General features: G+C 44.1%; 2 protein-coding genes and 1 long non-coding RNA gene across 11 annotated transcripts in view; 1 reads left to right on the forward strand and 2 right to left on the reverse strand.

Annotated features, from left to right (window-relative positions):
• ABCC6 (ATP binding cassette subfamily C member 6) overlaps positions 1–25,624 on the forward strand; it is a 69,033-nt gene that overhangs the window by 36,438 nt on the left and 6,971 nt on the right. For 3 of the 7 annotated variants that reach the window (XM_029576404.1, XM_029576407.1, XM_029576411.1), the window contains 14 exons: positions 1,357–1,533; positions 3,882–4,049; positions 4,744–4,927; positions 8,472–8,526; positions 11,336–11,456; positions 13,258–13,465; positions 13,596–13,906; positions 16,869–17,068; positions 18,346–18,472; positions 19,169–19,270; positions 19,708–19,854; positions 21,492–21,650; positions 21,821–21,987; positions 23,715–23,909. In XM_029576404.1, the coding sequence (XP_029432264.1) occupies positions 1,357–1,533; positions 3,882–4,049; positions 4,744–4,927; positions 8,472–8,526; positions 11,336–11,456; positions 13,258–13,465; positions 13,596–13,906; positions 16,869–17,068; positions 18,346–18,472; positions 19,169–19,270; positions 19,708–19,854; positions 21,492–21,650; positions 21,821–21,987; positions 23,715–23,909 (2,321 nt within the window). Of the gene's footprint in view, positions 1–1,356; positions 1,534–3,881; positions 4,050–4,743; positions 4,928–8,471; positions 8,527–11,335; positions 11,457–13,257; positions 13,466–13,595; positions 13,907–16,868; positions 17,069–18,345; positions 18,473–19,168; positions 19,271–19,707; positions 19,855–21,491; positions 21,651–21,820; positions 21,988–23,714; positions 23,910–24,318; positions 24,462–25,624 lie in introns of those variants that run through there. The other 4 variants (XM_029576405.1, XM_029576406.1, XM_029576409.1 and 1 more) reach the window with 4 other exon arrangements.
• LOC115075729 lies at positions 1,502–4,849 on the reverse strand. The gene is made up of 4 exons (XR_003852587.1): positions 4,716–4,849; positions 4,058–4,101; positions 2,681–2,741; positions 1,502–1,578 (listed from the first exon to the last, which is right to left on the reverse strand). It is a non-coding gene; the product is annotated as an uncharacterized LOC115075729 (long non-coding RNA).
• LOC115075728 (cilia- and flagella-associated protein 251-like) overlaps positions 5,496–25,624 on the reverse strand; it is a 55,193-nt gene continuing 35,064 nt past the window's right edge. The window contains exons 4-5 of one of the 3 annotated variants that reach the window (XM_029576417.1): positions 8,342–8,401; positions 5,496–6,140 (exon numbers count right to left, since the gene is read on the reverse strand). In XM_029576417.1, coding sequence (XP_029432277.1) covers positions 5,554–6,140; positions 8,342–8,401 — 647 coding nt within the window. In that variant the 3' untranslated portion in view covers positions 5,496–5,553. Of the gene's footprint in view, positions 6,141–8,341; positions 8,405–25,624 lie in introns of all 3 variants that reach the window. The other 2 variants (XM_029576416.1, XM_029576418.1) reach the window with 2 other exon arrangements.

Genomic DNA, 25,624 nt, shown 5'->3' on the forward strand with positions numbered 1-25,624 from the left:
TGTTCTCATAGACGTGTTATTCTCGATCTTGTCATTCTACCCACATAGATCATGGGAATCGAACATTGTATTATGTATACTTCAGCATGGGACAAACGAGGAACCCACTCAATGGCAGCGACAGTGCTGTAGAATAGCCACTGCTAATGTTTAAAACAACTGTATTCACTGGATCCTCAAAGGATACACATGAAAATGAACATTTTAATCCATGTTATCTCGTACGCCATCATTTTATTACATTACTGGTTTAGATTGTCTGATACACATCTCTGGCATTTGACAAATTTCCCCATAAAGCCATTATCATTCTATGTCACAGGTGGCACACTCCGGTCCTCGAGGGCCAAAAACAGGCCAAGTTTTCAGGATATCCACAATGAATATGCATTAGATAGATCTGCATGCTCTGCCTCCAATGTATGCAAAATTATCTCATGCATATTCATTGTGGTTATCCTGAAAATCTGGCCTGTTTGTGACCCTCAAGGACTGGAGTTCGCCATCCCTTTTCTATGTAGACAGTAATTACTGCCATTCCAGATAACTGAGAAAAATCAGTTCTCTAGGGTCCCTTTTAACTTTGTGACCAGTGAAGTGCCCCATCTATATCAGCATTCAGCATCAATATATTGGCACAGTTGCATAATGCTGATTTGAAGAAATGCCTGCCAAGTTACACTCACACTGTGGCAAAAACAAAAATTCAGATCCAGCTAATCTGAGCAATATATAATTTGGCAATCTTGCCATTAAGTGCACAGCCCTGATCCTCGAGGGCCAAAAACCGGTTAGGTTTTCTGGGTAGCCAAACTTAACATGGTTCTCAGACCAAATGTGTAGAGATGTACCCAATGGACATCCTGAAAACCAGACCATGTAACCCATATAGCTAAAAGGATTGCTTTATGAGAAGAGTTTTACAAATTTCAGTCATATTCAGGGCATCAGGAGACTGCCATTCCTTTAACTTAACTTCCTAATCATTCTGTGTAATGGCTAGAACAGACAGGACGTTACCCTCTGTGAAATGCAAACTTTAATGTTAGCAAACATTGTAAGCATACAATTTTCATGCATAAACATTAAAAAATACCTTTTTTTTTCTGTCCTGGTGCTCTGACTGAAGAACACCTTGATCTGATTCAGATAAAACAGTGGTGTCAATATGATCACAGTATGACGTGGATCCTCTTGTTAAGTGCTGTGCTGTTCTTGATACTAGCCAGCGGTATAGAGGCCATGAGGCAAAATAAACCAAACTTACAAACATGCATGATATTTTTTCTTCCCACATTTCTACATTCAATTAGTCACTTTCTAACATCTTCTTATTACATCATTCTTATCTTACAGGGATCTGTGGCATATGTTCCCCAGCAAGCTTGGATACAAAACGCCACTGTGAAAAACAACATCACCTTTGGGCAGGAGCTGGATGAGAGCTGGTATAATATAGTGGTTGATGCCTGTGCATTGCAACCAGACTTTGATAACTTACCTGCTGGAAGTAACACAGAGATAGGAGAGAAGGTTGTTATCCCAATTTCAAGTCTCCGAGTGCTAAAGTTGCTTTTCCTGGAAAATATTGAAACGGAAATTGCAGAAAATTAAACCTAGGGCGAAAGCTGCTCAGAAGAAGGGATGGGTCAGTCCAGCCCTGTTGATTTGTTATCCACGATCAAACAAGAAGTTCCACACAGCGCTAATGGAGCCTATTTTCCGAGATGTCCATGCATCCGCATATATTAATGGATTAAAAAAACCCCAAACAAACCTTAAGCACCAGTCAGGGATCCCCTTGGACCTCCTGAAGAATACTGAAATCTGGGGTGGGTGGGACACTAAACACAAAGGGGCGAATCTTTAAACTTACGCGAGGGCGCAGATTTGTTCGCGCAACCCGGCACGAACAAATCTACGCCAGATTTTATAACATTAGCACAGTACCGCGCGCATGTTATAAAATCCGCGGTCGGCGCACGCAGGGAGGTGCACAATTGTGCAACCTGTGCGCGCTGAGCAGCCTGCCTCCGTTCCCTCCGATTTCGGAGCGGCCTTGGAGGGATCTTTTTTTTGGTCCCCCTCCCCCACCTTTCCCTCCCTTCCCCTATCTAACCCACCCCCCAGCCCTAACTAAATCCCCCCCTACCTTATTTTGTGGAGTTACGCCTGCCTCTGGCAGGCATAACTTGCACGCGCCGCCGGCTCCCTGCCCCGGCACAGGCCGCTGTGCCGGAGCACTCGGCCCCACCCCACGGACCGCCGCCACTCCCCCGGCCAGCCCCTTATTCGAAGCCCCGGGACATACGCGCGTCCCAGGGCTTGCACGTGCCACCGAGCCTATGCAAGATGGGCTCGGCGTGCACAGGGGGAGCTTGGGGAAGGTTTTCGGGGATTACGTGCGTATCTTACGCGTGTACCCCCTTTGAAAATCTGCCCCAAGGTTATTAGGAGGACACAACCACACACAGACATGAGCTCATAAGTTTGCTTCCCTTCAGAAAGTAGGCTAAAATAAAAGCACAATTTAACACCAAAATTAGGTCCAGTTTGCAAATGAGGTACAAAATTGCTTTAAAGATCACTAAACATTATGGTTGTGCCACCTCTAATGCCCAGGAGCCTCATCATGAGCTAAAAATGGCTTAACTGTAGAGGCACAGATGAAGATACTTACAAAAGCAGACACGTGTGTACTCCCCTTCTTAGGGTAATCTATTCATGACTGGCAGAATCCCCTAACAGAAGGGAGTTTAAACTTATTAAAAATAATGCCCAGAATGTCATTGAAGAGATGCAAAAAAAAAAATTGTTAAAACAGGAATACTTTCTGTGTGCGCAACGGAGGTGAGCGTGCTCAGTCCCAGAGAGGGAAGCGAGATGACTACCGCCATCATGGCGGCCCCTGCTGACTGGTGAGCGGTGCTACCCGGGCACGCTGACTGGGGAAAGAGGAGAGTGGCATAGACAACTGGGGAGAAAAAAAGGGGGAGCAGATTAAAAAAAAAAAAAAAAGAAGAGTGTGGGATGTTTTAGGCGGCCACTGGCATCCTTACCTAGAGTCAAAAGTTCCCAAAACAGCACCTTCCTTATATTGAACTGGAGCTCGGTTTACTGTTATTATTCCTTCTAGAGTTGTGACTGCTTTAGGATACCAGGCACAAATGTAACTGGAAAAAAGTTCCAGCTTAATGGAGTTATAAATTACTCTTCATATCTTAGTGTATTACCTCCCAGGTTGAGCTGTTATCCTATGGGTAGTGGAAGGCAAGAACAATACAACCGTGCAACCAAACTTTAAAATATTTCTCATTTTTGATACCTCACTGAGGGCCTCATTTTGCACTGCTGGCACCCTCCACCCTGTGCGTCACCCTCCACCCTGTGCGTCTCCCTCCACCCTGTGCGTCTCCCTCCACTTGTAAGCCCACTGCAATAGCAAGGTTTTGCTTTTTTTGTGCTTTCTAATGTTATGCCCCCGATGCTGTAAAACTACTGCAGACATGGACCAGGGTGAAGCAGTAAGTACTGTGGGGATATTGCAAGTGGCTGTTTCAACATTTGCGAACCTGTCACGCGTAATTACGTAAATTGCTGCAAGGTGACCGGATGGCTGCTTTTCTTAGAAAACCTGGAACTATTAAGTCCCTGGATGCAGTGGGATTGGCTTGGTCTGCCCCTTATGACACTGAACTATCCGGGCCACCTTAATTGCTATTGAAAGCACTGAACCTGGATCTCTGTAGGTTGTATTTATCATCTCATGAATGCTTTAATTCAGATTGTATCGTAGGAATCCCTTTACAAATGCCATTAAGGGGCAACCGGAAAGAGAGCAGATACTTAACGTGATTATAGTCCTTGAAATATTTCACTAGGGTATAAACTTATCCGGAGGACAGAAACAAAGGTTGTGCCTTGCTCGGGCTGTTTATAAGAAGGCCTCGGTTTATCTCCTGGATGACCCACTCTCCGCAGTAGATGCCAGTGTTGGACAGCATATTTTTGAAAACATCATTGGGCCAGACGGTTTACTCAAGGACAGGGTACGTACTGTTAAGTTTTGTTTTCCTGCTTTTCCTGCCTTTGGTGACAGATCTGTAAGCAACAACAGTGTTGGACTGTAATTAAAACGTTGCCTCTGCAGGCTTCTTGCAAAGAACAAAAGTTCATGCCCGTACGCAGAATGACCTATAGACTAGAAATGATTGTACTAACCGAACCACCCCCAAAGCTCTCTTTACGGAAGATCCCAAAACAGAAACTGGAAGCCTATTGTACTGAAAGATTTTAAAATGTTTGTGTCAGATACAGAAGATCACAAAGTCTATAGTAAGAGATGTACTTGACATAGCATAAACTGAAAATATTGTTTCAGTAATAAATGTATGCTGTATATTAACATGGAAAGCATGACTCTCAAACTACAGTTCTGGTTCTCTGCAAGAAAATATTGTGTGCATTTAACACATTTATATACCTCATGATCAGTGTGATGCAGGAAAGGAGAATAAATAATCTGGCAGTGCCCCAAGGTTGTAGGGTACCTGCCAATCTTCTGCAACGTACTGAATTTTCATGAGTACCCCCCCAGAACTAAATGAATAAAAGGGGAATGAGTAGGAGACACTGAGCATCTCTGTCCTTGACATGGGCGTGTTCTGATTTCTAAAAGGATGTCCACATGAGCACAAAATGAGGGAAAAAATTACCTTTTCCTGTAATGGAAATATTTTTCAGACGCGAGTTGTAGTGACAAATGCCATCGCCATTTTGTCACAAGTGGATAAGATTGTAGTGCTGGTGGATGGAGAAATCTCAGAGGCTGGCCCCTACCACGAACTCCTGCAGAGAAATGGAGATTTTGCAGACTTCCTCCGCTCGCACAGGAGAGCAGGATATGATGGAAGCCATAACTCAGAAGGTACAGGACGTGCAATGAGCTGTTTATTTTCTCCAACCAATTTCTTTTCATAAACATTGCATGACATTTGACAAAACATTGTAAGGCATGTTATAAATATGTTAATGTAATGGAAAGCATGGGGGGGAGGAAATAGGAAACTTTGGCTCGATCTGTACTCAATGAATCAACGCAAACCTTTATGTGTATTAACATGGGGAAAAAAGACCTGCGCTCGAGTGCTGTCCCGTGCAGCCCCCCAATAATTACTCAACAACCTTTGGCATTAAAAAATAGGCCGCAGTTTAATACCAAACTAACCTGAGCCCTTACATCAACTTTAACAGTAACAAAACCACTTAACCCCACACCCCCTTCTCCCCCACCCTTCCTTCTCCTCCAGTACCTTATGCCCCAATGGTGGAGTTACCCTCCCCCCTTCCCACTTGCTCCGCCTCGTACCAGCGAGAGCGAGCTCTACCGTGAACCTTAGCCCCACAGTTCTCCAGTCCTCCTGTGTAGCAGCTCCCCCAACTACACAGGGTACTCCCCCTCCTCCACCAACCAGCCCCCCCCCCATAACCTGGGCTCGGGTTTACTGCCACAAACAAGCTGTCTTCCGGCTTGTTCCCCCACTGCAGCCCTATTTACCACCTGCCAATCTCCTTCTTGGGGCCTTCATGCAGTGCATTATTGAAGAAGTCCATCCCCACTTCGGAGAGATGAACCCCCTCCCCGCTAAATAAACCCGCTTCTACTCCCCAAGACCAAGGTTGTCTTACCCAAAAACCTCCTTCCCAACCCATCCACTTCCCCATTTGCCTGTTGAGTTTCTTGACGCCTGTTTGCCAAATTGTGTCCTCCCTATTCTTCAAACGGACTATTATGTCCGACCACCCTACCCTCACCTGAGGCCACCATATCATGATTTGCGCCAAGTCCTTTTTTATGCAAGTAAGCAAGGCGCGACACGATTGGGAACCCACGTCATTTCCCCCCAAGTGGATTAGCAGGATGTTTGGAATCCCCCACATGTCCATCCTTTCTTGTATAAAAGGCAGCAAGTCATCCCAAAGCATACCACGTCTGCTATACCATGCCAACTGCCATCCTAAGCGCTCCAATTCCAAGTCTTCACCATAAGGGCGCTTCAATGCTCTCCTCTGGGCTCTGTGTATGAATGAATAGCCCACGATCCAGGCGCATCCAGTCCCACGCCTCCTCCCCGCAAACTCTGAAACAAAAAACGATTCCATTAGCGCACAATTCCCAACTCCTTGCTCCGTCTGCCATCCCCCCCACTCAGCACTCTACAAAGGGCCTGCCTGCTCCTGTTCCGTGGCACCTGTAGAAACAAATAGACTGGCCGTAGTACCTGTCCCGAACCCCTCATGCTGTGCCCCTTCATATCTCCCTGTGCTCTGCCGCCTTTCCTCCTCTGGTACGCCAAAGAACTCCCTACTATCTCTACCTCTTGCCGCACCCATCCACTGCCCCACTACCTTGTAATTCTCCCCCTCCCCCAAGGACCAGGCCGGCCACCCTCCAAAACCCCGAGCTTCGGCTGAATACCGTGAGGGGGATGCCATTGCCATCTGACTCCTATGCCATGTCCCTCCGCCTCTCTCTCTTTCTTGTTCCATCCTTCCGCACTCACTGCACACGAGGCGTCTCCGCGTCTGGATGTGCTCCTCCTCCAGTGAACAGCCAATCTGCTCCCCTCCTGCCTCTGCTGTCCTTCGAAGCCCCCTGCTGTACTTCCGCCTCTCTGCACATTTCTCTCCGGCTACTGCTGGTGCTGGGTCCTCGTCTCTCCCTAGGCCGCATTCCACCTGGCTCCACTCTCTTCCTCATCGCACCGCTGCGCACTTCCTTCCCCTTGGTCCCTGTCGTCTGCACCCCCGCCTTCTGCGCCTCTGTCGTCCGGGCACTGGTCTCAATCAGGCTTCTTCTACACCCTGTTGTGCCGGGCCTGTCTGGGTCTGTTACCGACTCCTGTGGTATGTCCATCTCGGACCATGAGGTGGGCAAAGAAAGGTCTAACGGGAGGTCTGCCTGGCCCCCCCCCCCCCCACCGCTACATCAAAGTCTGTACCGGCGCCGGCTTCGGGGCCGCTCCCAAGCTGGCCGCATGTGCTCGGACGGTAGGCTCCATGGGTTCGGGGGGGGAGGGCAGCCACGATCCAAAGCTGGGCGGTCGAATCTGGCTGTGACGGCGCCCCGTCGTCCCCTTTTCTTGATCCCCCTCCCGCTTGTCCCCGACCTACCGCTGCCATCCCCGCTCCTCCGCATGGCTCCCTGGTCACAATTACTAACAAATTCTCTTCAACTAGCGCTCCTGAGGGACAGAAACTTGTACGCTCCCCTCTCAGGTTCCCTGTGCTTCTGCTGACTGCCTCCAGTGATGTAGCTGTTGTGTTCATACCCAACCAGTGCAACGTCTTCAAAACTTTCCTCCAATGGCTGCCTCGCATATCCCCCCTCCCTTTCCCTTCCCTGCTAGCCCTTCCCGCCTTTCCTCATCTACCTCTCTCTCCTGGCCTCTCGCACGCTTTTCCCCTGTCATGGCTGCCGCGCTGTTTCAGCACTGCTTGTCTTTATTTATGTATTCCATCAGTGTATTATCCATGTCTCTCAACAAGCTTTGGGCGGATTACAAAACATAATCAGAATACGCAAAACAAATCTTTTTGACCTTTGTTTGCTCATCATTTTTCCCTACCCCAGTCTTCTCCACCTATATTCAAGCATTTAAAAACTATTTTTAGAAAACCATCTTCTTTGCAACAACTTTATCCAGTTGATTCCACAGTGCATTGAGATTTAATGGTAACTGCAACAGTATAAGAGTAGAAACTGAACAATAATAATAATCAATACACTATCACACACATCTGAACTCACTCCCTGCTCTTACTAGCAGTGATATACTAAATCATATAAACATAATTATACTTAAATCTACTAAATCATCCCCCCAAAAGCCACCCCACACCCCATCATCTAATAAACAAAACTCACTGCCCACAGAATGCATCCTTCTCTCAACTCCCAAAGACTTTTTAGATCCAGAAAATTACGGTATCGGTGGCCAACTTCAAAGGTGAGGGAAGTAAGAAAATATTTCCTTCTTCTACCTTCCCCCGACTGAGGGTAGGTCAAGCTAACATTTGGCTCCATGGTAAAAAAAAAACCCAAAACAAAAAAACCCAGCATGGCCGAGCCAATCACTCCCTAAGGAGATCCCCATGGAAGAAAAATGGGAGAAATGCAGGAATGTTTAGCAAGGGGAGGAAGTCAAGAATGATCCCCACTGCCTCTCCTGACTGGGAGTCTCTTGGCATTTCTGGAAAGGAGTTTCTTGTCTGTTTCCTGGCTAAGACAAACAGTTTTTCTCAGTGGGTCGGCTTATTGTATGGATGGTGTTCTGCCTACCTGATATCCCTGCAGGAAGTGAGGAAACCTCTTCAAGCACTACAGGTGGCACGGGAGCTTCTGCTTGAAGATGGAAAAGAGATAGGAATCATGCCAACCTTTTATAAGTCTATAACTGTTTTTATTTCAGAAACTGATAACTCCTCTATATCAAGAAATATCCCATCAGAAGAACAGCTCTGCAGGTCAGCAAAGCACAGAGGGAATAAAAATATAAGATTTATAGTCTTTAACAGTATTTATGTTACTAAATTGTTACTGGAGACCTTTGAGCATTGGGACAATAGGATCACTGGATTGTTTGAGTACTTGTGTTTGATTGTCACCTCATGCTAGATGTCGCCTATGAGATGACAAAGACACAGCAGTGAATAATATAACCAACAAACAAAACAGAGTCATAGCCTACTGTAGCATGGCATTGCATGTGTGAAAGAACAACATGGACTTTGTGACTGGAAAGTAATGTTCTGGTAGCTATGTTGGTTCTGAAGAAAACGGGATTCTTGGCAACATGTACTGCTTTTGATTGGATCAGCAACAGAATTATCCAAAGATGCTGATGTTTTTTGGATTATTCTTAAGTTGGTACAATAAAAGCCACTACAGCCCACTAAGATTCCAGCAGATAAATGTATTATATGTATATTATTATATGTCGATAGTAGTATAATCATGTAATTAAAAACAAGTTTATCTTTAAAATAAAACTGTAAACATTTACTTCTAAAATATAAGTATTATTAGAGTAAGGTGATGTCTTAGGAAAGATTAACATCACTCTCTAATTCTATTTTTTATTTATTTTAATTTATTTATTTACATTCCGCTTTATCAGGTACTTTCAAAGCAAATTACATTCAGGTACTGTGGGTATTTCCCTATCCCCAGAGGGCTCGCAGTCTAAGAGGGTCATTTATCAAATCAAATTAGGCCGTTATCACAGGTGTTTGGGCCCTAATACCTGCGATAAATAGTGCATCATGAGATGGGTATGCAAACTTTAAAATTTTTCCCAACTGGGTGGAGTTAGGACAGAGTAAATTTAAAATGAGGGGTGCTTAGCATTGTGTGTGATAGCAGAATGCATGCGATTGTGGGTTTTAATGCTGGAAATAACTACACCTTTTTTTTTCCTGGCGTTATGCTGTGATAGTTATGTATTCCTGCTGAAATGGGATTTGTGATATTTATTTCAAATCCTGTTTTGGGTAGGGAGAGGAAGAGAGAGCCTCTAGGGAGGAACACATAATAGTCTACTTTTTATATCACTGTAAGAGGAGGCATTCTCACAGGACAAGCAGGATGGTGGTCCTCACATATGGGTGACATCACAGGATGGAGCCCAATCACGGAACACTTTTGTTTCCAGAACTTTGACTGGCCCCTACTGGGCATGCCCAGCCTGGCACTAACCCTGCAGCCAGCAGGGGTCCCCCTTCAGTCTTCTTTTTTCCGTGCAGCAGTAGCCACGTGATTAAGGAGCTCTGCAGAGATTCCTGACGGGAAGTTTCCTCACGGAATTACTAAAATCTAATTTACCCCACAGGGGTCCCTCCTTTAACTTTTTCAAGCCGCGGTCAGCGGGTTTGACAGCCAACGCTCAATTTTGCCGGTGTCGGTTCTCAGCCCGCTGACAGTCATGGGCTCGGAAACCGGACACCGGCAAAATTGAGCGTCTGGTTTTCGACCCGACAGCCGCCGGCTGACTTCAAATTATTATTATTTTTTTTTTACTTTTAGAAAGTTTCGGGACCTCCGACTTAATATCGCCATGATATTAAGTCGGAGGGTGCACAGAAAAGCAGTTTTTACTGCTTTTCTGTGCACTTTCCCGGTGCCTGAAGAAATTAGCGCCTACCTTTGGGTAGGAGCTAATTTCTGAAAGTAAAATGTGCGGCTTGGCTGCACATTTTACTTTCTGAATCGCGCAGGAATACCTAATAGGGCCATCCACATGCATTAGGCGGGGTCATTTTACTAAGCATTTTTCCCATAAGATACAGAATGGGATAAAACCTTTAGTAAATAGGGTCCTTAGCTGGATAATTGCAGATATTCAGCATTATTTTAACTAAGAGCCAGCTAACTTTAGGATGGCACAAAAGGCAATCCAAGCTAACTTTGAGATAGTTGTGGATATTCAGCTTTGCAGACAAGCTATTGAATATCCAGTATAAGTTTGCTGGATAAATTTATCCGGTTAACTTATTCGCTCTCCATGCTGCTGAATATGTGGTGCCTTGTGTTCAGTTCCCCTGTACTGCAGACCAGCAAACTGTGCTGTGTTATATGTACTTGATGAAGTAACCAGGTTTGAATTTAAGAATAAAACTCCAGTGTTAAACCTGCCTTGGAACTATGTCCCACACTTACCAAGTCCTAGTCTGACACATCAACTATATATGTTATTGGTGCTTTTAGCACGCATTATTTAACTATTGCAAATAGTACAAAATTTGAACAAAAACAGCTAATGAGCTGAATAATCATACAAACCAGCTCATTACCTATGAACGTAAAATAATGCAGATTAAAATGTGTGAACATAAAGACAGACCCATTTCTGCAAGAAACTTAACTGTGCTGCGGGGTGATTGGTTAAGGTTTTTTGTTTTTTTTCATTAATGTCAGTGTTAGAAATTTAGCGACTGATGGATTTGCATGTTGTCAGCATGATCCTTTAACATGAGATAATTAGTGTGCCTTAAAGGCCTATGTTATTGCACTTTACAACATTGGCCTCTTAGTAGTATTTTACCCTTCAGACATGGAATAAACAAGTTAATCCTCAAATAAGGCACTCTGGATAATGCTGGACTGCACTTATAGTGAGGGCTTTTGTCTCATTTTATATCTGGAGGAAGAATGGTTTGAGTACATCTGGCCTGTGCAAGTCTCGCAGAGTATTCATTTTTTTCATATTTTTCTGAAATAAAGTGTATTGTTGTTTTGTTTGTTGTTTATTTCTGTTTAATATGAACGATGTGCTAGGCCAGGCAAAGCTGCTAACCACCGTGGAGGGCCAAAGGTTGCAAACGCAAACTGTATGAATGACAAGACTTTAAAGGAAGCGAGCAAGCTAACAGAGACCGACAGAAGGCAAACCGGCAGGGTAAAAACATCTACACGATCAGTCTTCTACACGCATCCTTCCTCTTAATGTTTGCTTGTATATGTGGGTGCAGGGCCACCGGAAGGGGTGGGCAAAACAGGTGGCCAGACCCCTAAGGTGTCAGACTGGGGGAGGGGAGGGCAGCGCCACATCACTGCCACAGTCATTGGAGCAGCAGCTGAAGTAAGATCACGTGCTGCAGCTCTTGTATGGCTGACATGGTCCCGTAAGGGGCCACATCATCACAAGGAGGCCCCCAGCTGGCCTTGACAGAGGAGGACACCCTTCTGTTCCCTACACCGACCACCAGTGCACCATTTAGCCTGCTAACGGTCCTGTGTACATAACCTCCTTATCAGAAGACAATGGTCTTTCCCAGCCTACGATATAAAAGAATCTCTATATTTATTTATTTATATTCTTTTATATACCGAAGTATAGCTGGTGCCTTCACCCCGGTTTACAGTGAAACAACTTCATACAGAGAACGAGATATAAAACTTCATACTTCTCTTATACAGAGACTTCCGCATGGTACTACAGGCCATCATACTCCCAAAACTGGACTACTGCAACTCCCTCCTTCTAGGCCTACCAGCATGCACCACAAAACCACTTCAGATGGTCCTTAATGCCTCAGCAAGAATCCTCTCAAATGCCAAAAAAAGAGATCATATTACCCCAATCCTTCTTCATCTCCACTGGCTCCCGATTAAATTCAGAATCCAATTCAAATCCTTAATGATGATACATAAAGCTTTGCACAACATCGCACCGCTCAAGTTAACATTCCAAATTCAACTACACACATCTACAAAACCCACCAGAAGCGCTTATCAAAACAGACTAACCACCCAACCGGCTAAATCCTCGCTGAGGAAATGCGCTCTATCCACAGCGGGCCCTTCACTCTGGAACTCGCTTCCTCCTGACCTTCGCCTTGAACCATGCCACGCTACATTCAAAAAGAAACTTAAGACTTGGTTATTCAAACAAGCATTCCCATAGAACCAAGAGCAGGAAGAAAATCAGTCACATATTTTCCGATCACCCCAGCATATTTCACATAACCTTGTTATTTAACCATGTTATTTTCTCATTAACCCTCATGTTATTTTACCAACCGCTATTGTATTTTATTTATTGTCATTTTTTATTGCCATTTTTCATTGATATTTATTGTTGTTTATTTATTAATTATTTATTAATTGTTATTGCATTTATTTTCATTTATTAATTGTTATTTATTAACTGTTAGCATTGTTATATATATATATTTTATTCTGTTTCTTGGATTAACTATGTTCATTGTAAACCGCTAACTTGAAGCGATAGTTACTGTTCATTGTAAACCGGGGTGATATGTATATTATACAGGAACCTCCGGTATATAAATCCTTAAATAAATAAATAAATAAATAAAATAACGAGTTATAAAACTTCATACAGTGAACGAGTTATAGGTTGAGGATAAATGCAGATGATAATAAATATAACATCTCGGCAAGAGGCAGAGTAGAACAAGTTATCAGTAGGCAATATATAACTTAAATAAATAGAAAAGGCTTGTTACAGAAATCAAGAAGTGGGATAAACTATATATTAGAGAGGCGAGAAACCTGGGGTGAAGGTCCATCTAACCCTCTCCTCTCTCCCTCCACAAACTATATATACACAGCTTTACTTGCATAATCCACCTCTGATAGAGCTGCAGCATTATACGCACACACATACTCTCACTCTCAGCATTTCCAGCCATCTGTCTTCTACATGCGCCATTAAATCTTGCTTTGCTTTGTAGGTTAATATCAATGTTTACTTGGACTATCTGAGGGCAGTGGGGCCTCCTCTCTGCTTCTATATCATATTGTTACTCATCAGCCAGCAAGCTGCCTCCTTTTGCCGTGGGTACTGGCTCAGTCTGTGGGCGGACGACCCTGTTGTTAATGGAACGCAGCAGCATGGCGGCCTGCGACTTGGCGTCTTCGGTGTGCTTGGGCTTGCTCAAGGTTTGTTGGCTTGGCTCATTACCTGTATTAGATGTCACCCCCTCTCTGTTCCGTGCATTAGATTTAACAGCTTGGGGGCTCCCACGTGCAAGCAGAATCTTAATCGGTTTCCTTTTCTTGTGTGCTGCAGCTCTAGGAAAGTTTGGAGCCACCTCCTCTGTACTGCTAGGAGGAGTTATGGCCTCCCGTCACCTCTTCTTGCAGCTACTGCGGAACGTCGTCCGATGTCCCCTGAGTTTCTTTGAGCAGACGCCCATTGGAAACCTGCTAAACCGCTTCTCTAAGGACATGGATGCCATAGATGCCGAGATACCAGACAAGCTGAAATCTGTGCTGGGATTCCTCTTCACTTTGCTGGAGATCTACGCCGTGATCATTGTGGTCACACCCATCGCCACGGTGGTGATAGCACCTCTAACAGTTATCTATGTCTGTTTCCAAGTAAGCCTTAAGCATTGCAATCCTGAAAACCCAACTGAATGTGGAGTCTGCAGGATAAGTTTGGGAAACCCTGGTATAATGAAGTCATTATAGCACATTCATGCTATAATAATTATTTTCACAGGCTCATGGCTGTTACCAATTATTAATTAGCAGTTATTGGCCCAATGGCCTTACAGGTCTGATTCTAGCTCTAGATATCTCATTATCTAAGGACATGGATGGAATTTGCTTCCAAGGTATGCAGTTTTCTTCTGCTTAGTGTTGTCAGTTGGCTACAGGTGTTACTACAGAGTGGCACGTGACATCCCAAATTAATGGTTTACTACCCCAGTTTTAAAGACATCTGTTCAGGCCAGAGTGGTGAGGATCCATTGCCAACTTCAGCTCTGGCCTGCAGTTAGCACTGTGTGCTGCTTGGACTATCTATTCAGTCCTCTCAGCTCTGTATCTCTCACTTCCTCCCAGCAGCCATCTTGTTTCCTGCCTAGTATTTATACTTGGGCCTTTCCTCAGTCAGTTGCCAGAGCCTGCTCCTCAAACTCTGGTTCCGTACTTGTTACCTGAATTCAGACTTCTTCATCTCAGATTTCTGCCTTCAGCAATCCTGATTTCCTGGTATGCTCCAGCATCCCACTTTTTTTTGTTTGTTTCAGAGGTTACCCCCTATTCTTATGCCTTGCTGGCCTCTAGCACCTGATGCCTCAGCCTGAGGGAAGGTGGTTGGCATAGTGGAAGACACCCAGCTTCTCTGTTTTCAACATCAGCTACCTGGATTTGCCTCTCCAGAAAAAGCCTCTGAATATGGATCTTACAAATTTTTAAAAAAGAATAAGTTAAAGATTAAACACCCTGGACCTGATCGATTAAACCTTAGTGAATCAGGCCCTATAACATTCATTCTTTGTCTTTCTATGAACTGCCACTTCAGCTGAGAATTTCTTGCAGCCTTTTACTGTTTCCCTTTGGAAGTCCCAGCTTATTCCACATCTGAAGAAGGGGCTTATGTGTTCTTGAAAGTTCATGCAACCAGGACCGGATTTAAGAGTTTGGCGCCCCCAGGCAGTGTTGGAGAGTGGGAGGTGGGAGATCAGAAAATGGTAGAGGTCACTTCCTCACCACCACCACCACCTTCCACCATCCCAGAGTGCCACAGCTGCATTCCTTGGAAGTGGACTGGAGCAGGCTCCTCCTTGGCACAGTTGCACCCCTCATTTTGGCCTGGGTATTTGGTGCCTTCAAAGTTTGCCGCCCTAGGCAATTGCCTGTGCCTGAATCTGAGCCTGCATGGAACACAGCACCTTTCCAGGTTGGACCAATAAAAGGTATCCCAGCTGAAGATTTCAGTTTCCTCCAGGACAAATGTGTGGATACTAGAAGGCTGCAGTACCCAGGGCTGGATTTAGGTTCAGGCAATATCGGCACAAAATTTTGAAGGCACCGAAAAACCGGGAATACCTCTCCCTTCCTTTCCCCATTCACCTAATCTTGCCTATGGGCACTGTAATCTTAAATCCAACCCTAGCACTTCCATCTGATGGGCTGATGTATTCTAATTTGCATGTATTTACATCAGAACATGATCAGGTTCACTTCCTGGAGGCAGAGTATTCAGACAAATAAAATGCATTAGAAATAACGGTAAATATCTCAAAACCCACCGATTTCAAAGACTTAGGGGCTTGATTTGCTATATATGTCTCCTGGAAAAATGCTAGATCAAGCAAGCCTCTTATCCTGCTTGGCATTGCAAAACTTCCCTGTGGTTCCTTCTAGCTTTGTAACAGAATGAAAGGAATCATTACTTTTTTATCTCAAGTTTTGTTTGTTTACAATTAAATAGACAAACAGTAAGCAATACTTCACATCCAATTAGTACAGATCAAAAGGTAAACAGGAAAACAACAATACTTGAGTTTCTTTCACTCTACAAGCAATCTTAGGATGTAAAGGATTTATGTATTTATTTACCGAGTCTTTTATACCGATATTCGTAGAGACATCATATCGGTTTACAGTGAAACTATAGAATGGAAATTACAAACAACAGGTAGTGGGGAGGGGATACATTAAACCAAAGAAAAGTAAGAGAGGCAAAGTCGCAACGGGCAAAGCACATGCAAGTGCAGTGCTAACATAACTATGTACAAAGCACACAAATTGCGTACAGGATAGGGGAATTACTGGAGGAAAAGAATGTGGCGATTAGGCTGGGACTGCTAAGGGTTTTGGGGGAAGGCTTGTTTGAACAGCCACGTCTTTAATAAGGATCTGAATTTTGCAGTGCAGGACTCTAGCCTGAGGTTGATCAGTAAAGAGTTCCAATGTGTAGGTCCGGCAATGGAGAGGGCCCGCTCTCTCGTGAATGTGAGGTGTGCCTTTTTTAGGGAGGGAACTTGGAGGGTCGCTTTGTTGGAGGTTCTGGTGGGGCGATTAGAGCATGTAAGGCGGAAGGGGTCATCAAGCCAATTAGAATTGTATGTGTATATGGCTTTGTGGATAGTGGTAAGGGTTTTGTAGAGGATACGGGATGGGACGGAGAGCCAATGGAGGTCTTTCAAGATGGGGGTGATGTGGTCTTATTTACGGCATTGGAGATAGTTCTGGCAACTGCATTCTGCAGCATTTGGAGGGGCTTTATTGAGGAGTGAGGTAAGCCAAGGAAGAGGGAGTTACAATAATCCATTTTGGATGAGAGTGTGGCCTGAATGACTGTACGGAAGTCATTTGCATGAAGTAGGCCCTTCAGTTTTTTCATAACATTGAGCTTGAAGAAACCCTTCTTGAGGATTGAGTTGATTGTGTTTTTTTAGGTTCAGTTGCTGGTCAATCTGAACCCCAAGGTTTCTGGCGCAGTGCTGTGAGTGGAGTGTTTTATAGTAATCATCACTTCTAATCATTTATCCCTTGTGACTATATTTTGCACTTGGTAATAGCCTTCCCTGCTATTTCTTTGCATCAGAGCTATTATGTGTCTACCTCCTGCCAGCTGAAGCGTCTGGAATCATCTGGCCATTCACCCATCTATTCCCACTTCTCTGAAACGTTCCAAGGGGGCCACGTGATCCGCGCCTTTGGTGAACAGAGAAGGTTTATCTTACAAAATGACGCCAGAGTGGACATAAGCCAGAGAGCACGCGTCCCCGCCATCGTTGCCGATAGGTAATATGCGCACTTAGCAGTTATGACATGAAACTTTATGGCCTGTACTGTAACCGAACTTGGCAAATTCCTCCCCTAACTCTAGAAAACAGAGGCACCAATGAAAAACTGGGGAACTGTGGCTAGCTGAAGCAGGAAACGCACATCATTTGAATGATTTTGATTGTACAAGTGAGGAAGCAGATTGCATCCATTACAATAACAGACATTAGCAGATGTTAAAGCCTGCGTGCAGGCTACTTCTGTCACGTGTGTCTGTATTTCCGCTTGTGAAAATTTCTAGCAACTATTCCTAGTATGAGTTGTGATATAGCCCAGTGTGATTTTGTTTTCTTTTGATCTAATGCATCCAAGACTTTTGTCTGAATGGATGATACAAGAACTCTTATAAAAACTAGGGTTGTGAATTTGTTCGAAACAAAATTTAGCTGATTTTCCTTTCACTTTGTTTTGGAAAAAAAAAAATCCCTATGACACTAACCTGGGGCTGACCCGGGACCTCCAAAACCCCTACCTCCCAATAGTTATTGGACACTGGGAACCACCCTAGCCCAGGCTTACACTGTCCAGGGTCCTAAGGGGCAGGAGGGATGTGAGCTCACCTCCTGCCCCTAAGATTGTCCACCTTCAAATGCCACCAGTCGCTCATGAGACCAGCGCCCTAACACCTTCATGATGGCACCAGTCTTAGGGCTGGCCTGAGCCATTTTCTTGTACGGCCATAGAAGAGACCCTGAGAACCTGCTATTTTGATATCACCATGGGGCTGACAGTGCAATTTGAAGCAGGAAAACATGGGGGGGGGAGGGGGGGCAGGAGGTGGGTGGACATCCCTCCTGCCCCTGTGGATGATTCCCAGCCCTGGCCCTTTATTGGAGCAGGTGAAAGAGAGCCAGAGGAGAGCAGGTTTTTCTCTTTTGTTGTGGTTGGATGTTTTTGGTTTCTAATATTTACATTGTTTCTGCAAAGGAAGAGAAAGAATATAAACATTAAACCAAAAGGATTTGCAGGGAACCCCCCTCCAAAACAAAACAAAAAATTAAATTTGATTTTGGAGCCTACACCTCTCTGATAAAAACTAGAGACGTTATAGGGCTCTTTATCCAAACATAGACATCTTACAATCACCAAATGGTCCCATTACACGTCTTTTGGACGAGCCGCCTGGCCTGGTATTATAATCAGATAATGCTACTTGAGAGATGTGATATCTGAAATTGAGAAGCAGGAATTACCACATAAGGAAAACAAATGCATTTTGTCGTCACTGCTTGCAGGTGGCTTGCCACAAACTTGGAATTTTTGGGCAGTGTTGTCGTGCTGTTGGCTGTAATACTTGCTGTGGATGGCAAAAACCATCTCAGTCCTGGGATTGTGGGCTTTTCCGTATCGTATGCGCTTCAGGTACAGAAAAGCTAGATTTCCTCTCTTTGCATGATTCTTTCACTACTGACTGGAGACAGGGGGAGTAAATACTACTAATCTGAGCCTGGGAAAGCACTACATGGTGCACACGTTAGTTAAAACAAGAGCCTCACAAATCGGATTTCTTTTGAAGGTGCATTTTGCCTATGATGCTAATCTCATGAAAGTTCAGAGTAGGAGAGAAAACTGAGAATAGATAAAGTAGCCACTATGGCAAATAACACGTGGGTGCACTATTTATTTTATTTTCACAATTTATACTGTTCCATTTGCCAGAGTGCCTTACATTTTAAATAAGAAAATAGCAGCAACAGCAGAAACCAAGAGATGAAATATTCAGGAAACGATGATGCGGGAAGTCTAACTGAAGTTTAAAGAGGATCACTGGGGATTGTAGAGTGAGGGGAGTTGTAGTGAAATAGGGGATTAATCTACCATTGGAAACTTTCAGATTTCAGATTAGGACCTTTGTTTGTACATTAGGTTGTAAACCACAAAGTGCCATGACAGGTTGTTTGTTTTTTTTTTGTTTTTTAAATGTTCTGTGCCAGGAATGAGTGATGGGGTTGCTTGTTATCATTTGTTACTAGTGGACTATTCCCATAGTCTGCAGTCCTAAAATCATTTCCTAGTTGTAATTGTGAGCTGTGAGGTTTGCGTTTCCTCCTCCTCCAGGTGACTGGCATCCTGAACTGGATAGTGCGCTCCTGGTCAGATGTAGAAAACAACATTGTTTCTGTAGAAAGGGTGAGAGAGTACTCCGTGACTCCAAAAGAGGTAAGCACTAGTTCCGCCTCAGAAACTTCACCTTTTGCTGAGATTGATTTATTTTAAATCTGATAAAATTGCGGTTGATTGGTGCCAATTTACCTTTGCCTTTGTGTGAACAGGGTGGGTAAGCTTGTAAACTCAAATGGCTCCAAGAGATGTTCTGACAGAAGTACAGGTTACGTAAGTTGGAGGGTAGGAGTTGGAATAAAGAGAAAGGGCTGGTCAGAGCAAACTGAGGAGGGAGGGGGGTTGATTTGCTGCAGGTTAGCAAGGGCCACTTTAGGACTGCAGTTCACACCTGCCCTCACCTTGCTCTCTAACTAAGCCCAGGCTGTGCTTTTTACAGTTATGTTGGGGGAATTCTATCCCCATTTTACTTATCATACCAGATTTATTGCTCATTGAACAAATGTTCCCCGAAATGCCTTTTCCCATTCGTGCAGGCTCCTTGGATTTTGGATTCAAATTCTCTAAGTAATACATGGCCTGCTGATGGAAGGATTGAATTTAGAGACTATGGCTTAAAGTACCAGCCAATCTCAGACTTTGTTTTGAAAAACATTAACATAACAATTAACCAACAAGAAAAGGTAAGCAAATTAAAGATCGTTCAACCATTATTGTATCTTCTAAGCTATAATATTGATTCTGTTGTTAAGATGTTGCTTACATCTCGGGTCTATTATGGATATTCAGTGCACTAAGATATCTAATATGGAAGAAACAGCAAGGGTGCAGCTCCATAGTGGATTTGCCCGGTATTTCAATTGTTTACTCCTCTCTGCGGTAATGAGCAAGACCAATAATCGAAGGATTTTTATGTAGTTAAACACGTGTTTGTTTTTTTATGTGGATATTTTGAAAATTGCACTGTTCCCCCCCCCCCCCCCCCCCCGCAGATAAAACTACACTTTATCCAGTAAAAAAAAAAAATTAAAATAAGGGGGGTGGACTTAGATGTTCTCTTACATGCGTGTATCCACGTTGGCGGTAACGTTAATATTGGCGTGCGGGTGCACGCATTTGCCACTCATGTCCAGAGATGCGTCCATTTTATTACATACTCACGTATGTGCACACGTTATAAAATAGCCTGACGGCGCACACACGTGCGCATAATGTTAAGTGGACGCACACCACATGCGTGCAAATGCAGCCTCTGCCGCTTAACTGGAGGAATTTTACAAGGGACACGCGCTGAGGCTATGGGATAGCCTCTCTTCTCCTTATAAGCTCCGACTTTTAAAACCCCGCTGACTAGCCTAGAATTTTTTGTTTTAAAAGTTACACGCCATCCATAGCAGAAATACATTTGGGCAGCAGGGGACTCCGGTGCACACAAGGACGTGTAAGTGTTTATTTGCAAATTTCTTGGCCGCTGACAGGCTCATTCCCCCACCCAGGATGCACCCATGCTCCGCCCCTTTTTTGAAACTTTTCTGGGTGCGCGCAGTGGGAGATATGCGTGTCCATCGGCAGCTTATAAAATCTGCTTGGCCTTTGCCAGTCCAACTTGTGTGTGCATCTCCCGCTTTTGGCACACGCAGGGCTTTTAAAATTCGCCTGATTGTGAGCACCTGCTGCATTTTCAGAAGCAAATTCCATGAGGAGCTTCCATTTGAAAATGAGCTTGCAGTCCCGTGGGTGCATAGGGCACATGGGAATGCATGCTGCATGGAGAAGTTGAAACTTGCCCTCTAAATTAACATTCACATATCAGTGTGCCACTTGCAGTTTTAATGCATCAAATTATTGGATGGGAAATTGGCTCATTACCTGCTATTTGGTGGAGTTAGCAGTGCTTGTTCTCCAAAAGTGAACTATGAGTTGAAGAATGGCATATTTAAAAAAAAAAAAAAAAAAAATGCCATGACAATTGCAAAGCCAAATTCCTAGCTGGGCATTAGGCAGAAGAAAGTAACAGAACGGTTCTCAGATCTGTCCTGGTGACCCCATAGCTAGATGGGTTTTCGGGTGATGTATTTAGCTACAGTGGAGATCCAGTGCATGCAAATGTATCTCATGTATAATCACGATGGCTATCCTGAAAAGCCACCATTCTGTGGGGTCACCAGGACAGTTTTGGTAACTGCTACAGTAACGAAAAGAGAGATGGGGAAAAGGTTTCAAATAAATATTTCTTAAACAGAGCTATGTTTACTCCAGTACATGAAATGCGGAGAGCCCTGTGTACAATTGGAAATCCCTTAGATATCTTGCATTACAGATTGGCATAGCTGGACGAACAGGAGCAGGGAAATCATCCCTGGCCATGGGTCTGTTAAGGCTGGTTGAAGCTGCCCAAGGACAGATCCTGATTGACGGAATAAATATTGCTGACCTGGGGCTCCATGAGCTCAGGAAAAGAATTACATTTATTCCTCAGGTAAGGCTGGAAGTGAATGGTTGAAAGCATTTGTATATGGAATACTAGACCAAGACTTCCCAATGTATACACAGGGTATAGTGTGAGGAGAGATTATATCCAAAGAGTAAAGGGAGAAAGGGAAGCTGTTCATTTTTTACATGCAACTGTCCTTCTGTTTTATATTCCAGGACCCAGTTTTGCTTTCGGGTTCTTTGAGACTAAACCTGGACCCCTTAAACAGGCGTTCTGATGAAGACATATGGGCGGCTCTGGGCCTGGTCCTGCTGAAGGACTTTGTGTTAGAGCTGCCTGATCAGCTGAATCACCAGTGCTCCGAGGGAGGGGGAAACCTCAGGTACAAATCATGCAAACCCTTGTGCAGTGGAACTGATTCAAGAGAAGAACAAAATCCTCTGCCCCTTAGCATCTCATGGCCCGGCCTTTCCAACTGCTCGTCCATAAGGAGGTGCTTTTATTTCAGTGAAAAATGTGTTTCATTTTGTTTTGAAAAGCAATTTTTAGCCAGCCCCAGCCCTGGGCCCACTCCACAACCCCCCCCCAAAAAACCCTATACCTTCTAAACTTAAAGACCCTCCCCCGCCCCCAGGCTTGTTATCACCCCCTCCACCCCCACCACTTCAGAGGCAGGAGTGATCCCCAGTTGCTGCTGTTTCTCAAAATAGAGCCAGCTGACCCCCATTTTTGGAATCTTTTCTGTACAATAAAATGGCAAAAGCTGACCAAGATAGAGTAAGAGGTTCAGGAGGGATCCAGAGGGCTAGTAAAAAGGCCATGTTTTTTTCAGCGAGGTGGGGCCAGACCTGACATTCCTTATTTTACATTTGTTTTCCCATTTGCTTTCCATTTTGTTTGGACTTTTTTTTCAATGTTAAATAAATGAAATGAAAAAAGAAAACAAAAGGAAAAAAAGCGAAGATCTAAATAAAATTTAGAGTGCACGCCTTCCCCCTACTCGTCAATCAGGCAAATGGCATGAACTGCCTGATTACTAAAGCATTATTTATCCGTATGGTTCTACAGTAAGATTCATTTTGTATCAGCCTGCATAAGAAAGTCAACAAAAATATGCACAATTTTCACCATTTTTAAAGTGAACTTGTGTATATTTGCTTTGAAAATTATCTGACCAAAACTATGTGCATACAATTACGCTCGCCAAACGTGCAGACATCTTTCAGGAAATTCAGAAGGATGTGCATGTAATTTCACATATGTAATCGATCATGCAATGTTCTAGAGGGCCTGTTTGCAAGTAAAGTACGACTTTACCCAGATAAGTCCCTTTGAACATTATCCTGCCTGTGCTTACTGGAAGAGCAGGTCTTAGCTTGACCCTACGGTAGAGGAGCGAAGTGCAGAGAAATAAGGACAGCAGTTGTGCAAGCTCTGAGAGGGAGGTGAATAGTCAACATCATGTGGGCAACAATAGCAAATGGAAGCCAACTTTCTATGCAAAGTTAGCCTTTAATTCTGAAAGGCTAGGAAGAAGCCATAGAAAAATTTACACAATACCTTATGGGCCAAAGTCCGCAGTTAATATTTTGCCCGTGTACTGTGCTCCAACTTTCAAACCAGTCACAGGTACGATGCAGCTGCAAATGTTTTCACCTACTATCTGACCTGCGTGCATTAATTTCCTGGCCCAACCGAAACACGTCCGGGGAACACCTATTCTGAATGCGGCTAAAAGTACGCATGTTGCAAGAGAATTCGCATGCTTTTACTCATATTAAGGAAGGGCAATTTCCATGCATAAAATTGCTAGTTACCTACAAAATGACTTGAAAAACTGCTGTCCCCAGAAGCCTGTCTTCCTGTTCCTGACTGAGGGTTTATTTTATTCAGACATACTTCTAAATTTAAGATCTTCACCGCTGTGAAAATTCAAAAATCTCTACTAACAGAGCGGAAAATTCACAGCTGCTCCACACACATGAATCGCCCCTAGATTCCCTGCTAAATGAACCAAGATACGTTTCTAAAACAAATAAAGACGTTTATAAAACAGCACGGTGTAAAATGATCCTGAACCTATTGTGCTGCCCCTAATTTTCTTTGCAGTGTTGGTCAAAAACATCTTCTCTGCTTGGCAAGAGCATTTCTCCAGAAAAGTAGAATAGTGGTTCTAGATGAAGCAACAGCCGGAATCGATCTCGAAACGGATGACCTCATCCAGTCTGCCATCAAGATGCAATTTAAAGACTGCACTGTTCTAACAATAGCACACCGCATCAGTACCATCATGGACTGTACAAGGTAACCACTTATATCTGAACATTAATCCTTGCAAAATAGACTATTACCTACAGAATTATTCTTTAAATCAAACCTGGACAATCTGTTGGATTTCATACAAAGAACCAAAGGTATTAAATTCTTTGATTTATGTTTCCTTCAGTAAATCCCATCAGGGAGTGAGGTCTACAAGTGTACCTAGAATTTTTTTCACGTCTGTCGTACAATGGAAATATGTGAAGTACCCTGTACTAGAAAAAACCATTTATGCTTTCCATCCAATTATAAATTGTATCAAGTAGCCCCCTTCTTTGTCTAGTTCGTCAAATATTTGTGGATAGTTTCCAAATAGATTTTTACATTTTGAGTCATTGGGAAAAACACTTAATACATCTGGCCCTAAGGGAACATTTCTTGATTTATTATCTAGGCAATTCAATTAAAAGATCGCCCAGGTTACAGAAATAACAGATGTGCTATCTGAAAATGGCATTCAAAAAGCTCAATGTATGAGGCCGTCATGTGAGTTGCAAATGCAGTTAAGCATTAAGCGCCTGATTTTCATAAATATTTACATGCTTAAAATTGTTCTACATGAGTAAATGCACTTTATGCATGTAAGTGGGCTTTTGAAAATTGCTTCAATATTTGCCATTGAATTGCCCATAGAATATTCATGTGTAAGTGTACTTTCGGCCAGATTTTAAAAGGGTCACATGAGTAAATAATGGGGGTTACGTGCATGGCCAGGCCTTGCGTGCACTGTGCACATTTTCGGAAGGGCCCAGCCCTGCACGTAGCCCCTGTTCCCTGTATGTACCCAGATCAGTCCAAACAGTGGGTTGAGCCTCCTGTCCAGCAGATGGAGATAGAGAAAAAACTAAAAGGGTATCCTATATTAGGACAGTGCTCATCCTGCATCCCTTCAGTATGTCTCTATCTCCAGCAGATGCAGATGGCAGACCATGCGGCTCCCCTCTAGTCAGCTAATTTGTTTAGGAAAGTCTATTTTCTCCCTCTTTCTGTCTTATTTGGATCAAGCAAGTACTTAATTTCTATTTTCAGTTTTCAAAAAAAACAAAAACAAAGTTTTCATTTTTGGTAGGGAGCAACAGTGTTTGCCTCTTGCTCTTACTGGGTGCCTAGGGGAGTTTGCCCCTTGAGATCCTCAGCCTAGCACCCTACCCGGTGACCTGCCTGGCTAGGGGTGAAACTGGTGGTCCAGTCCCTCCCCCGTGCAGACCCAGAGACGAAGCATTCCTCGGGTCTGCTGCAGAGAAGTTCATTCCTCTGCTTCTTCAACTTTACTAAGTTAAAAAAAAAAAAAAATCCTTCCATCAGGGGAAAGAGCAGGTAGCTGAACTTTCTCTTCCCTGCTCTCAGCCAGGCACCGGCGATTCTTGCTGTCTCACAAGCGGCAGATCTGCCCCTCCCCCTCCATGTCTCGATCAGCCTTTTGCCTCGCGTGTGAAGAGCCTGCCTTGCGGCTCTCCCGCGAGGGAGTGTGTTCTCGATGCTTGAACGGAGGGGAAGGCTCCTCTGCACCGGAGAGATTAGCTGGTCGTTCCTGGCCCTGCAGATGCGCTGCAAGGACGGCCCCGTTCCTGCAAACCGCGGGAACTGTGGCCATTTTGGCTCCAGACCTCGCTGAAGATTCTGAGCCTGATGGGGGCAGGGACCCGATTTTTCCTCACTCCCCCCCCCCCCCCCCGATTTAAGCCCCGTGGACCTTCCAG

This window comes from Rhinatrema bivittatum, chromosome 14 (assembly GCF_901001135.1).
Source record: "Rhinatrema bivittatum chromosome 14, aRhiBiv1.1, whole genome shotgun sequence".
NCBI lineage: Eukaryota > Metazoa > Chordata > Amphibia > Gymnophiona > Rhinatrematidae > Rhinatrema > Rhinatrema bivittatum.